Here is a 14,973-nt window from a genome sequence, read left to right as displayed (position 1 = left end):
AGGCAGTGGGTAAAAATTCCAAACAGAAGCTACCACCTAAATAAACATAAATAAACTTTCTAACTCTTTGATGTCATTCACACATCAGTAAGATTTTTGTAATTGAAAATATTAATGGGATTTTTAACCTGAATATAAAAAATGCTCAGACCTTAGCTTTCCTTAATATTCTATTCTGTGATCTAGCAACAAAATCCAAGGGTTAGAGGGGATTCTTTACGTACATAATTCTTATCAGGCAATTGTTTCACTCAGATCGGTCAAAAGAAAGAGATCGCTTTTGGTATGCTGTATTAAATATTTCCCATTCTCCACTGTTTCCGTATGTTCTGTATGGGTCCATTAATTTAGAATAAATGAGTAAAGACTTCACAAAATAGCTACATTACTTTGGGCTTTTAGGGAAAAGTTTTCTCCATTTCTGATCTAAAATCAGATCCCCCATACCTCAAATAAATATTTATTCCTGTTGTTATGCCTTAGGTGTTTGAGGCAGCAACTCAATGTGGTTTCACTTCATGAATAAACAACAACATTTTGTAAATTAGCTATTCAAGCTCAGCATATAAGAAGGGGTACCGACTAAATAATAAATAGAATTGACCGGATCACATAAATATTCTTACACAGGCTCTGGGAGCGACAAGGTCTGGATTCCAATGTCGGGTCCCTCTTCCAATCCGGGTGACCTTGGCAGAACTACTTAATGGCGCCTTAAGTTTTCTCATCTCTGAGATGATACAGTGGCAGTACCTACACTTAGTGGAGCAATGTGGGGATTAAGAGTGACATTTGAGGAAAAGTACCTGGATTAGAAAACATAATCTTACCTATTATTGGAGATCATAGTTTTTAAAACCTTATTTCTACCTATTTGGAGGCCCCTGAAAACACATACGGGCTTCGTTTCTATGCTCATCTCTGTGGTTCCTCATGACCCAAGTTTGTCTCCTGCTCCCTGTCACCAAACCCATAGTCCCCAACCTGCCGTGATGTGCACATCATCTAGAAGAATCTTCATGTTCACATTTCTCTTCAGTAAATAAGGTTCTTTGCTGCAAAACAGTCCTAAGTCAAGAGATCCCTAAAGAGGCGGGTGTCAGTTCTGAAGAACAATCTCCAGGTTTTTAGGTTAGAGGGCCTGCCTCTTAGTGTCCTGGGTCCCATTGCCACGCAGTCTAGTCTGATCTGTCCTTCCAGGAAAACTTCCTGTTCCCACGCCGAGGTGACCCTATCTCACACTGGCCTAGGGACACACTCAGATTTCTCTACGGTTGCTGCAGCCATGTGTGAGCCTCGTTGTATTTAAAGTCCCACAACTACTCTTTGGGAGAACAGTAAAGTCACACAAAAGAAAGAGTCGAGTTGCACAAAACACACGTATGGCCACGTGAGCCTATGGTGTGGCCACAGGAGATTTCCTCTCCTGGCCCCTCAGCCGCTCTCAACAATCACAGATGATCTGTCCCCTGGCTCCTGGCTCCCTAAGCCCCCTCAACACACAGGACTCCAGGCCCATGTGGATGACCTGACCTAATGTACATGCCCCTTGCCCTCTGCTGCCCCTCCTTCACTCCAGCCTGGGGCCCTTCCCTTCCAGAAACCGTTCCAACTGCTAGCTTTGAAACTCTCCCACCCAGTGCGGACAACCACCCTCCAGGGCTTCTTACCCACGTTCTTCATCTCAATGCATCCTCTTCTACCTCCTGAAGACCCCCCCCGCCCCGATCTGCTACTTCTTTCTGGCTTTGTTTCCTCCCCCAGTACTGAGAAAGCACACCCCACCCCATAATCACTCTCCCAGCACGGGTGGGGGTGGGGGGAGGGCAGTGAAAAGGTAAGGTCGACGTTGCTGCTTCCTCTCTCTGCAACTCTGCATTACAAACCCCCTCTGAGCCCAGCCTCATAGTTCACCTCTCTGCACCTGCTCCTCATCCCTACTGGGTAAAAATACAGAGCCACATGGCTGTGCAGACTGGGGGCACCTTGCTCCAGCCTCTGGGGGAGGGGGGAGGCGCTCCATCATGCCCAGTGGTCCTTAATGCTCCAAAGCCCTCCACCGCCGAACTTCATTTCTAAAGCTCCCCTCAGACTCTTCCCCATGCTGCCTCTTCTCCGTCTCAGCAGATTGTCTCATATCCCTCTGCCTGATTTGCATGTCTCTGTGTTCCTCAAACTGCTGCTCTTCTCGCCCAGATCACCTTCCCCTGCAGCCAGTGGCTTCAAGTACCAGATACAAATCTCCAGCTCAAATTTCTATCCTGAGCTCCAGACCGCTATACGCAGCCACTGCCTGGCCCTATCCACTCGATTCCTCAGAAATTCTGCAAAAAGAAAATGTTCAAACAGCACCTATCCTCTTTCTCTCCCATCTACCAATCAGCCTCTGTGAATCACACCTGATGGTCCCCCTCCCTTACCCCTGACCTCCACCCCTGCCTCCACTGATCTGATCCCCGTTATCTGGAGATTAACCTCTTTGAGTTCCAGCAGCTGCCTATCAGCCCTGATGTCGGCCTAATCCTTTGCCTGGATTATTATCTTCTTGCCTTCCCAGCATGCCCACCACACTCCCCTGACCCCTTTAACGTCCCCTGCTACCAAGGCTCTTTCTTCACTGTCAAGCTGACCAGTCACAGGCGGCAGACCACCCTCCAGGGGCTCCCTGAGCTTTCACGGTTCCGTCCCAAATCCATGCTCCAGCCACAGGGTCCTGCTAGATGATCACACCTTATTTCCTCACTGCTACTCCCCAGCAAGCGTCTTTTGCTCTTGTCACACCAAATTACACAGGAGTCCTCCAAAATACATGTTTTCATGTATTGACAGGTTCAGGCAGCTGCCTCTCTCTGGCCCCCTTCGTGCTCTTCTTTAGACTTGAACTCAAGATTTCTTCCTCCCCACGGACTTTGCTGCCTCTAAGTAAGGTTAACCGACATTCTCCCACCTACTCTCACATGTATTTGTCTCCTGACACTTTTCATGTTGCATTTTAATTGCTTAGCTCCCTGGCCCTCTCCAGCAGCTGGAGAGCAGGGAGCGTGTCAGGCTGCATAAAGCTCTTCTGGAAAGGGCCAGACAGTGAATACTTTAGGCTATGTGAACATTATGGTCTCTCAATGACGAAGTTGTAACTACTCATCGATGGCACATAAATGAATGGGTATGTCTGTATTCCAATAAAGCTTTACTTACGGGCACTGAAATTTATATTTGATGTAATTTTCATATGCCACAAAATAATAACCTCCTCTAAATATTTTTTAAATCATTTCAAAAGGTAAAACCCATTGTTAGATCATGGGCTGTTCAAAAACAGGCAGCAGACCCATGCTATTAATATCGCTATCCTGCACTCCAGGCTTACAACGACACAGTCAACACTTAGCAAATGTTGGCTCAATAGATGACGGGGACCCGTTTGGCTAAATGGCCTCCAGATGAGAGAGATGGCTAAGAGCGTCACATTTTCTCTGGAGGAAACAGAAGTCAACAAGATCAGCATATTTGGTCTGTTGCTTTGCTAACTATGTCAATGTTTGCCCCAGAGAGCTTGAACTTTACAAGGGCAAAGGACAGGAAGGCAAGGGGTTGTGTCTTCTCTCCCTGAGGAAGCCTAAAGAGTTAATTCGCTTTGAGAGTCCATTGCAAGCGCAGCATTGAAGGGCAAGTGCCAAAAAACAAGTTCCCTTCTATTTTATTTCCTGGGGTTTTAAAGGCAGCAATATCTCTGATAACCAACTACGATAATAATCTTTAGAGAAATTGGTAAACATTAGTATGATTAAGGCATAGAAAAGCCTTTAATTTGTACCTCCAGAGTAAAATGCTAATAATGGCATACTTTTCAAAGCATATAAATGATAAAGATTTGGTTTTCCTCTAACAATTTTGAATTACAAAGCACCACTCTGCCTCTCTGAGGGGCCTGGCCTCAGAGGTCAGAAAGCGAAGGATCAGATAGGAGGCTGGGACTGGTGTGGGAGGATGCACTCCTGTTCGAGACTCTTTCGCGACAAAGTTGCGGCGTTTCCTAGCGCATGATGCCTAAGACATTCTGTATTCAGGAAATAACATCGATACTTATAAAAGATTCTACTCTGTTTAAGAAATGATTCCCATCAAGCTAGCAGCTCGTGCAAATCTGGTAGTGGTCCTGGCTGCAGCAGCCGACCTCAGAACCCAGCCCTCTGCCTGGGAGGAAGTTTGAAGGGAAACCCAGAGGGGCTCCAGGCAAGAGCAGAAGGAGGCTTTTGTCCTCCCTGCATCAGCAGCTGGGCCAAGTTTCGTAAGTAGCCACATTGCGGCACCAGAGGAGTACCGATCCCCAGTCAAATCACAGATCAGGGAATGGAAGCATGTCTTGAGAGCGGAGGTGGCTGATAGTCTTTTCCTGTCTTGGAGGGAAAATTGAAAATTGTGATAGGAAGATTAAAAAAGGAAGTACCGGGCTAGTCAACTTTCCTAGTTATTCTGCCAAACAGTGTTTAAGTTGAGCTGCTTTTTTTCACATGCCTTATGATTCACGCAGATGCTTCCACATTGGTGCTTCCTAGGAAACTCTGGGAGAGGAGAGTGGTGCCGCCCTCCTACACTCTGCCTTCCGCAGCCCAAAGCTCTGCCCGTAGCTCTGAAACAGCCTCTGCGGGCCCACTTCGTGCTGAGGACCTACTGGCGTTCAAAGCTCTGTTCTCTGGAATGATTCTGGTGGCTCAGATCCCAGACTCCGTGGTGGTGGTGGTGGTGACAGGGGTGTAGTGCCATGAAAGGCTGGATGTGGGCTCCCGGTGTTTTGTGATTTAAAAAAAAAAAAAAATCAACATATATTTGGAGTCTCAGGATCAAACTTACTGACAATTTTGAATGGGGTCAGCTGCCCTGCTGGTGTGGCCCTGAGAAGAGGTGTGGGGCCTGTGGGTGGCTGACAGCTATTCTACCCCATTTCTCATAGAAGAGGCCCCCAGAACCACACTGGATTCTGCGATCCTGGCTCTCCTACTCTATCGGGCCCCCTTCACCCCTCTGCGCAGGACAGAACCGACACAGGCCCTGAAGAATGCTGGTGAACGAGACGGTCCTCTTGGCAATTTTACGTTTCTCACTCGAGACTATTTGATAGATTTTATATTTATCCATAAATATTTTGTCTCTCTGCAGTGAGCCAAGGGCTGCACATTTTACAAACTTTGCCCAAATTTCTTTTTCAAACTCACTCATCTATACGGTTGATGACCCTGTGTGACAATCTAAGAATTGAAGGCTCCCCTGTTGTCTCCTGCAAACTCATTTTTTTTTCTGCTCCACATTATGGCATATTCCACCTTCCAATGCTAATTTCTTTCAAACTCTTTAAGTACATATATGTTTTTCACCTAAAATGCTTTAGGAACTTCTGAATCATGCTGTGAAGTGCCAGAGAGCATGGAAAATTTTAAACAAGAGATCGTCCAACAGTCATTTATATTTTGCTTGGAATGCATTAGAATTTTTCTTCCTTAGTTGATTTACTTTCTTAATCACGCTTTGCTTATGCTAATTGGTTTATATTTGTTGAAAACAAGCCACAGGAAGAAAGAGAATCTAAAAGCCTCATTTTAGAAAGAAACAACCTTGGCATGAAATACACAACTGGCAGGGCACCTGGGTGGCTCAGTTAAGTGTCCGACTTCAGCTCAGGTCATGATCTCACAGTCCGGGAGTTTGTGCCCTGAGTCGGGCTCTGTACTGATAGCTGGGAGCCTGGAGACTGCTTTGGATTCTTTGCCTACCTCTCTCTCTCTCTCTCTCTCTCTCTCTCTGCCCCCCCCCCAATGGTGCTCTGTCTCTCTCTCTCTCAGAAATAAACATTAAAAAAATTTTTGAAATAGACAACTGGCCATCCTCAATGGGGAGAACTCATTTGTGGTAACCAAGAGTTTGATTATCCTGAAATTCTTGGTTAAAAGTCTTCACTTTTCCTCATACAATATCACAGAATTAGAAAATGTACGTTTTAAGTTTCATGTCAATGAAAGGTTCAACGATGTGTTACTTTTAGCTGCTCTGCTGGGGAAAAAAAATAGCACAGTGAAGCAGTATGGAAAGTAAGACAGAAATGTTACCTTAGCTTTTAAAAATGTAAACACGTGTCTCCGTGTCTCCGATATAATCAAGGATGGTAAGAATATGTGGTATTTACTTATTTGAAGTTCTATAATGAAATGTGAATACATTACCAACTGGTAACTCTATATCGTTTTCTTGTGTGTGCCCAAGAACCTTTAACTAGACAGATCATCAACTGTGAAAAACAGATTTTTTAAAGGGGCTATAATAATAACTACAAGAATTCATATGTATTTAAAAAAAAATAATTAGGTTTCAAACAGAGTGAAATAAAACCTCACATTGGAGGATATGAAATTTCTGCAGAAGGAGCATTTTTCAGCACTGACTATATAATTGGTAGATTAAGGAGAAGATATTTTGATCTGATCCTCGTTCAAGTGTACAGCAGGTTATTTTTAAAAATGCCCTAATCTCTGCAGTTTTCAAAAGCAGGACAAGAAAAACTACCATACTATACTTTATATCATTATTTCAAAGAGCTCTGAGAGGGATTTTTAGTTCCTGGTGGGTACATGTGTGTTTCCTCCACTCTGGATGTCTGTGCTTTAATTTATTTATTTAATAGAGTAATACAGAAAACAAGCAATAACAGAGTCAGTACTTTAGCCACAGACCCAAGTGATAGAGGGAGGCAATTTTCCTTAAAGCAATTTCTGGGAGCACTTTCTGCATGAAAAAAAGAGACAGACTGAGAAGTGAAACTCCTTGAGTGTTAATGGTATCATCGATAGAACTGTTCTCAGGAGGCAGCGATCTTTGACCTCGATCCCATCTTCTGATTTCATTTTCAGAAAGACGAGGTGGGAGTAATCACAGGGCAGAGCTAGTCTATGTTCCTGCCCACCGCATCCCAAAAGACGCCACGCAGGACAGGCTGCATTAAGAGCACGGGTCCGTGTGGCCATTCTTATTTTCTTAGGTAAAACCGCCCCACAAACCTAAATAGTTACAAGAGACTTTAAGGAAAGCACTCTAATGGTATTAAATATAGCTCAAACTACCAATGAAAATGTCAAAAAATGGATATCCATTTTTGGCAAGGCGTGGGAAGATGGGAATTCTCATATATCTGGGGTGAGTGCAATATAAGTCAAATTTAGAGAGCCAAAATTAGAGAGCCGAAACGGGGCATGTGCTTACTACTCAACCCAGACTTTGCGCTTCTTGGAATCCTGCCTACAGAAATACCGCTAGGCAGCACTGTGTCTAATGACAAAAATTGGTAACAACTTGAATATCCGTCAGTAGAAGAAGTTAAGTAAACAGCTGTACATCCATTCTAATGGGGAAAGATCTCTAGGTCATGGTGCTGCATGAAAATGACTATGTTTTGAATAATACGAATAGTATGATCCCACTTATATTAAAACACCTATGTGTCTATGTACCCATAGACATGTTAACCTAATGAAAAAGATCTGGTGGATATACACCAAAATGTTGGGGGAGGGGGACATTTCTGCAAAGGGAATGACATAACAGGGCAGTGGGAGGGAAGTCTTTTTTTTTTTAAACTTTATATATTCATAAAATGGGTTTATTTGAATATGTATATGTTTATACTATGTGGACAATTAAGAGATCTTTTTAAAAGAACAAAGTGATCCACGTTCTTAAATTTTTTTAAATGTTTTATTATCCATAGATGAGAGAGAGGGAGACAGGGTGCGAGCAGGGGAGGGGCAGGGAGAGAGAGGGAGACACAGAATCTGAAGCAGGCTCCAAGCTGTCAGCACAGAGTCTGACACAGGGCTCGAACCCAAGAACCGCGAGGTCATGACCTCAGCCAGAGTCGGATGGTTGACCGACTGAGCCACCCAGGCGCCGCTTAAATTTTGTGGCCATAACCAGCCCCTTCCATTGGTATCTCAAGGAAGCTCAAAACATATTCCAGACATGGATTCGGCACTAATTTAGAGTGTTAATGAAATTAAGCATAAGCACTGCTATCCCGAGTTCAGGAATCCCACTAACTGGGTTCTAGTTTCATTTTATTGCTTTGACAGAAAATTGAACTCACCTCATCAGGTTCTACCAGACACTCAAATGACGTGGTAACTACTGCCCTCACTTTTTGGATGCAAGTTCATCAAATGACCTTCTTTCCTCATGGCTGACTCTGGGTCACTACTGAATGCATTCCTCTTACGGAACAAGCTTCCTCTGAATCAGTCAATGGAAGCGATAGCCTTTTAATTTCTCAATGTGCACAGTATGGACTTAAGAACCAAATCCTGAGCCCAAAGCCTTCCACCATGCATTTGCTTTTCATTTCTGGGTTTCACAACCTTCCTTTGCCCACCGTGCAAATCTTCTTAGGGGGGAGCCAACACAAACGAGCTTGCTTTGACTATTGTCCCTAACTTACTGTCCCAGGCTAAAACATCTCAGTGATTTAAATCCTTTATATTAGTTTTCCTGGTACACAATTATAGTTGGGATGTCAAATATTTAAATACTTAAAAGAGCTCCCCCTGTATGATATAAAGTTACCTTTTTGTACTTCGATTTCCTTAAGACACATCTCCCTTTTATGGTTCTCCATCGACCTCTCTACCACCACCCTCTGACCTTTAATATCTTCTCTTAACGATCTTCAACTCATTCTTACTTTCTCCATCTCTCTTGGCACACGGCCACTTTGTGATTTAGTAAATACAACCTGGTTATATAGGCGATGGGGATTGTGTTCATCGAACCCTTACACATTCAAGTTGAATCATCATCTAGGATCGGTACTGTCCAATATAATAGCCACCAGCCACATGTGGCTATTTATTTAAATTTAAGTCAATTTAAATAAAATTGACTTTAAAATTCTGTTTCTCTTTCTCACGAACCACATTTCAAGTGTTCAAGAGCCAAACGTAGCTAGGGTTGGTGGTCCTGGACAACAGATATACGGCAGTAAATTCTACTGGACAGCCCTAATCCAGGCATTGCAAGGACAATGGCACCTAGAACCCAGGGAGAATTCAAAACTTTAATAGCAAGAAAAAACTGAATCTCGGGAAAGCAGAAAATGTATCAATTAATCATGAATAAAAGCAAAAACCAAACCCACTATGTGTAGAAAGAAGTTAACGAATTTCCCTGAGTAAATACATTTTCTACAAATCTTTACATTTCTATTGAACAATCCAACAACAACCTCTCCCTAAGCATTACAAACACTGGCTGGATTATAACATTTGTTGATTCAGGAATAATCTACGGATTTTCCGAATTATTTTTTTTTTTAAACAGAAGATTTATGAAGCTGCCAGCCTGTTCCTTCTCACTGAGGTATAAACAAGTTTGAAAAGCTTGGGCAAACAGGAATGTGGGAATGTTCCCAAGTACTTTAACGCCCTCCAAAAGGGGAGCCAATCTTACCTCCTCCACCAGTGACAAGGGGCCATCTCCCCACTTGCCATGCATGTACTCATCCATCAGCCTGCTTGGCTGTCACCTCCCCATGAAACCTGCCTGGAACCACCCCCTCCTTGCATACAACATCCCAGCAGTCATGTCTCCCTGCTTTGCCCACCTCCTGTACCTGCTTCCAGAACTGTGCACATTCCACCAGCTTCTAATTACCTACTGACATGCCTGTCCTCTTGTGTGGCTGGGAGCTCCGTGGGGGTGGGAAAATGACCCACTCTGATTTGTATTCCCAGCACCTAGCACTGTGTCTGACACAAAGAAGGTTCTCAATAAATATTTATTGACCCGAGCAAACTGGGCTCAGAGGGTAACCTGCTTTCACCCTCAGACTCCTGCAGTCAGGGGGATTGGAGGCATAATCAATGTAACCTACTTTGTTACCATATACATGCAATTAACAGACCCTTGAATTAATTTGCCGGAGCTATTATTGGCTATGATCCAGTTGGCTATTGACAACCTGCATGTGTATTTGCTAACTTGGCTATAGTGGTTTCCCAATTTCTTGAGGAAAAAAATAAGATACTCTCTGAAAACGAACAAGGTTGTTCAACCTGAATTCTTTGACATTTTTCAAAAAATACAAATAAATCCTGGGGCGCCTGGGTGGCTCAGTCGGTTAAGCAGCCGACTTTGGCTCAGGTCATGATCTCGCAGTCCGTGAGTTCGAGCCCTGCGTCGGGCTCTGTCCTGACAGCTCGGAGCCTGGAGCCTGCTTCAGATTCTGTGTCACCCTCTCTCTGACCCTCCCCCGTTCATGCTCTGTCTCTCTCTGTCTCAAAAATAAATAAACGTTTAAAAAAAATTTTTAAAATATACAAATAAATCCTGCAAGGGTGAGATTTGGATTTAATGAGTTAGAATGCAATGGTCGGTTATTGTCATTATTTAAAACTTCAATAAAAATGCACTCTCCAAAGTGTAAGCCAGGAAAATGTTGACTGGTTTGTGTTCCTAAGAAACTTGACTTCATAAAATGGGCAAATACCCAGATTTCAAAAGGAAAGCCCAAATATGTCCATATTCTGCCAAAAATCATTGGTCCATAGGCCTATGCGTTTAAAACCAAAATTTAGTAATTTTGATTAAGAAACTGGCATTAGCAATCAAAATTTAAGATAAGGTAACTTGGTACTAAATGCAAGCTTTGAAAACCAGGATAATGGGGGTGCATGATTCTGTCGGTTAAGCATCCTACTTCGGCTCAGAACATGATCTCATATGGTTCGTGGGGTCCAGCCCCGCATTGGGCTCTGTGCTGACAGCTCAGAGCTTGAAGCCTACTTCAGATTCTGTCTGTCTGTCTGTCTCTCTTGCCTCTCCCCAGCTTATGCCCTCTCTCTCTCTGTCTCGCAATAGTAAATAAACATTAAAAAAAAGAAGAAAGAAAAGCCAGGATAATGATTTCCTAACCAGGATGTATAAATATACGTTCGTTTTTTAGTGCTGTAATGATATCAAAGCCAATGGGACTTTTTCCCTCCACGTTTGACTGGAAGCCTAATGGTTCCTTTGTTTTTCATCTCTCCTTTTCGTATCAACGGAATACCAAATTTTATAACATTTATGGTGAAAAAAAATAAATACTATCTATCTCTGAATTTATTAAGGAATTTGTAGAACAGTTTTGTGACTCTTCTTTATTTAGAGCAATACCCTAGAGATTATATTTGTATAGAGATTTAGCATTTCCAAATGCTTACAAGTGCATTATCACATTTAATGCAAATTGTTCATACACATCATTAGCTCCATTATTCGGCAACATCTGCTCAGTTTACATATTATTCATGACGTTTCCCCCCCACACCTCCTTTTTCCCTTCCTGGCGTGCAACTTGATCATTTTCTTTCCTATTAGTCTTGTGCTAGTGACAAGGGAGGAAGGAGGAAGAGAGGAAATTCTGGCTAATCCTATTTTAAAATGTATAGGGTTCTTTTAGAAAAAGTGACTGAAGATATTTAAACTGCTAGTGAAATTAAGGCTCTAGTGAGCACAGGCATTAGTGTGAATGATCTGAGTGGCTTTAATGTTTGTGACTTATTCAAATACCTTTAATCTGTAACTTCCAATTAATAACATAATTGGTTCTAATCATGATTTCCTTGACTTGGGCCTGTGTGCTAGGGATTATTATTTCCATCCAGGACACGGAGAGAGAGAGAGTTGATTAGTCCCCGCGGAGGCCAGGATTGGAAACCGAGTCACTGGATCCCAAATTACACCATTCCCTGCAACCAGCGTCCCCCAAGCTTCGGCGTGCCTCAGAATCCCAGGGGACTTGTGATGCACAGGTGGCCGGGGGGCCCCAATCCTGAAATTTCTGATTTGGCAGATGAGGTGGAGCCTGAGAATGTGCACTTCTTAAGAAGCAGCGGTAGGACCATTGCTCTAAACCACGGCTGCCTCTCTCAGCTCTTTTTACGCCCCACCGAGCTGCAACCACATCAGAGCAGGGACAGTCCCCTCGAGACCGCGTGGCCCCTCCATGTGCCTGCCCCCCACTGCCAACCAGACACCATCACAGTGCCAGTGTGATAACTGCGTAATTACATGCCACATAACTGCTGCATGAATTGGCTTCCACTTTCTCTTGGTATTGGGGAAACAGCAGATCAGTCAAGAGAAACGTGCAAATAACCTTTTTTTTTTTCGTAGGGATCTGTTTAAGCCAAAACGTTTGCTCCTTTTTCTCTTCTAAGCCACTGAATGTATTAGGCAAAACAAAGAGGCACAGGTGATAGGAGAAACTGACCCCCAGCCCCCATCCCGCCAAGGAGTACTTTGTGCCCTCGAGGCACCTGAGTCACTTGACCACAAGGTAGGACCACCAGGGGTCTGTCCCTCCTCTCCCCAAATGCACAGACCACCACCGTCACCAGTCAATGCCTTCCCAGCTTGGTGAAAGGCGGCTGATTTGCTCTCATGCCATAGAAATAAATGACCTTATTTTGCCCCCCCCCCAATAATTTCTTCCACTCTTCCTTCCTTTACCTTGCAAAACAAGTCACTTCAAATGGGCATTACTCTGTTAAATTTTTTGCAACAACTTGGGTATATAGACGCTATGTGTTTTGAGGAAAGCGGCCCGATTGTGACACCCCAGACAGTTGAGTACCTGGAGAACCGAGATCCCGTGAACCACAACGTTCTACCCCAGATCCCACTGGCGAAAGTAAAACAGCTGAAAGAAATGGATTACTGACAGTTTGTTAACGTTCAACGGCATGGTCTTACCTATGCACACTAGATCCATAAAACCATACATTCCATAGCAGATTTGAAAAAGGATGTCCTTCCTCTGCCACACTGCATAGGGGCTGAAGGCAGACCAGAGGAGCCAGGTCATACTTGCTATTAAGAACAGGGATCCTAGGATTACAGCAATCATCTGAACTTTCTCAACCAGTGTTATAGAAATGCTTTGCCACTAAAAGAAAAACAGAGGCATGTAAGAAAAAGGTGCTGTGTTCAATTCAAAAAGGAAAAAAAAAAAAAAAACATTTTCAGCCCCATGTTTCTCTTCATAATGTTAGACGCTTTTCGATCTGATCAGCCCCCAAATGAATTTTTCCATTTCATCCCGGCTATAAAAAATAGACAAGCAGATAAAGATTAATGAATTGCCTTAGCTTCATTATTTTCAGTAATTCACCGCTCTGCACATTTAATCTAGTTTTATTCCAGATAACAGTACTGCGAGCGAATGGCTGAGGAATATTTAGTACCTGGGATCACATTATTATCTTTCATGCATGCACAAAATTAAATATACTCCGAAGATATGCGTTGAAGTCTCCTCTATTTGGAAACTTATTTTGCTTTTTAGCACAGTTGGCTACTGCAAAAAAGGGGAACTGTCTCTTGCTTTTGCAAAAAAAAAAAATGTAAGAAACAAATACATAAGTTACATAAGAACATCAATGCAAAAGTCATTAAAGTAATACACTAGAATTCTAAAAGAAGTATAAAATTGTACATTATCTGTTACTGGTACATTTCATATACTCAGATATTACTGAATTTTAATTATCTAGTGAGTGATCTGTGAAGCCATTTTTGTCAAGATTTCGAATTGGTAAACAAATGGAATATCTTTGAAATTCACAAACCGTGTAAGTACCACACTAGTCAATGGGGAGAATAATTTGGTATCCTAAGTATCAGTATTTGTGAGGATTTTACAGTCCAAATGATCAAAAGTCTTTCAAGAGTGTTATCAACTTGAAAGGATTAATTAGTCATGTTCTCCCTTTTGCATAATTGAGACAGAAACAAGACTAGGATTGCTATTATGGTTTGTCAGTAAACAATGAAACTCAAAACAACCTGCACAATTTTATTCTGTGTGAAAGGGCTCTGGCTGTCGCAACATATGGCTTGTCAGAAGAATTCCTAAACAGTTTAAATAAGCTTTAAAAACAAATGAGCTTGAACAACCAGCATCCACTGGGTGAATCCAATATTTCCTTAAACTCTTTACTTACCTTAAGTCTGAATATGTGGATCCCAAATGGTAAGTCTGTCACTACCCATGACTCCCTCTTCTCCCTCATTGCTTCTGTCTCTCATCATAAATAATTTATATATTATATTCAAATATGCATTTTTACCTTGCATATTCATAGATATTATTAAACTCTACATTTATTAAAGATTAAATACAAAAATGCATATGAAACATTTAATTCTCTAGGGTCATTTATTTTTCTTTTAAATATTTTATTTTCTTTTATTTATTTTATTTTAATCTTTATTTATTTTTAAGATAGAGACAGCATGTGAGCAGGGGAAGAGCAGAGAGAGAGGGAGACACAGAATCCGAAGCAGGCTCCAGGCTCTGAGCTGTCAGCACAGAGCCTGACGTGGGGCTTGAACTCACGAACCATGAGATCGTGACCTGAGCCTAAGTCGGACACTTACCCGACTGAGCCACCCAGGCGCCCCTTCCTTTAAAAATTTTATAACCAAATGACCATTCTGTGGAATTCCATAAGAAACGTATTTCTAATGATTTTAAGATGCAGATTCGATTATCGAAAACTGGCTTTTGCTTTACAATTCTGGATGAGTAATAATTAAATTAGTCAATATGATTTTATCATTACAAATGAATCAATTTACTTCAAGCATGTATTTGAAGCTATTGTTTTGTTTTGTTTTTTTCTGGCTTCCTGACATAATTTTAAACTGCCAGGCAACTGAATTTAAAGCCATTTTAGCAGCACCTAGGCGGCCTAGTCCTTTGAGCGTCTGACTCTTAGTTTCAGCTCAGGTCATGATCTCACAATTCGTGGATTAGAGCCTCACATCGGGCTCTGTGCTAACAATGCAGAGGCTTGGGATTCTCTCTCCTCTCTCTTTGCCTCTCTCCATCTCGTGGTCTCTCTCTTTCAAAAATACATACATAAACACTGAATTTTTTTTTTAATTTGGCAT

At 42.4% G+C, this 14,973-nt stretch overlaps 1 protein-coding gene across 1 annotated transcript in view; it reads right to left on the bottom strand.

The window, feature by feature from the left end:
* Positions 1-14,973, bottom strand: part of MARCHF11 (membrane associated ring-CH-type finger 11) — a 104,304-nt gene that overhangs the window by 11,005 nt on the left and 78,326 nt on the right. Inside the window, exon 3 of the mRNA XM_030332319.1 lies at positions 12,772-12,964. Within this exon, the coding sequence (XP_030188179.1) occupies positions 12,772-12,964 (193 nt within the window). The remainder of the gene's footprint in view (positions 1-12,771; positions 12,965-14,973) is intronic.

This window comes from Lynx canadensis, chromosome A1, assembly GCF_007474595.2.
Source record: "Lynx canadensis isolate LIC74 chromosome A1, mLynCan4.pri.v2, whole genome shotgun sequence".
NCBI classification, from domain to species: Eukaryota; Metazoa; Chordata; class Mammalia; order Carnivora; family Felidae; genus Lynx; species Lynx canadensis.
Note: the sequence above shows the minus strand (reverse complement) of the source record. Positions and strands in the feature narration are given on the sequence as shown.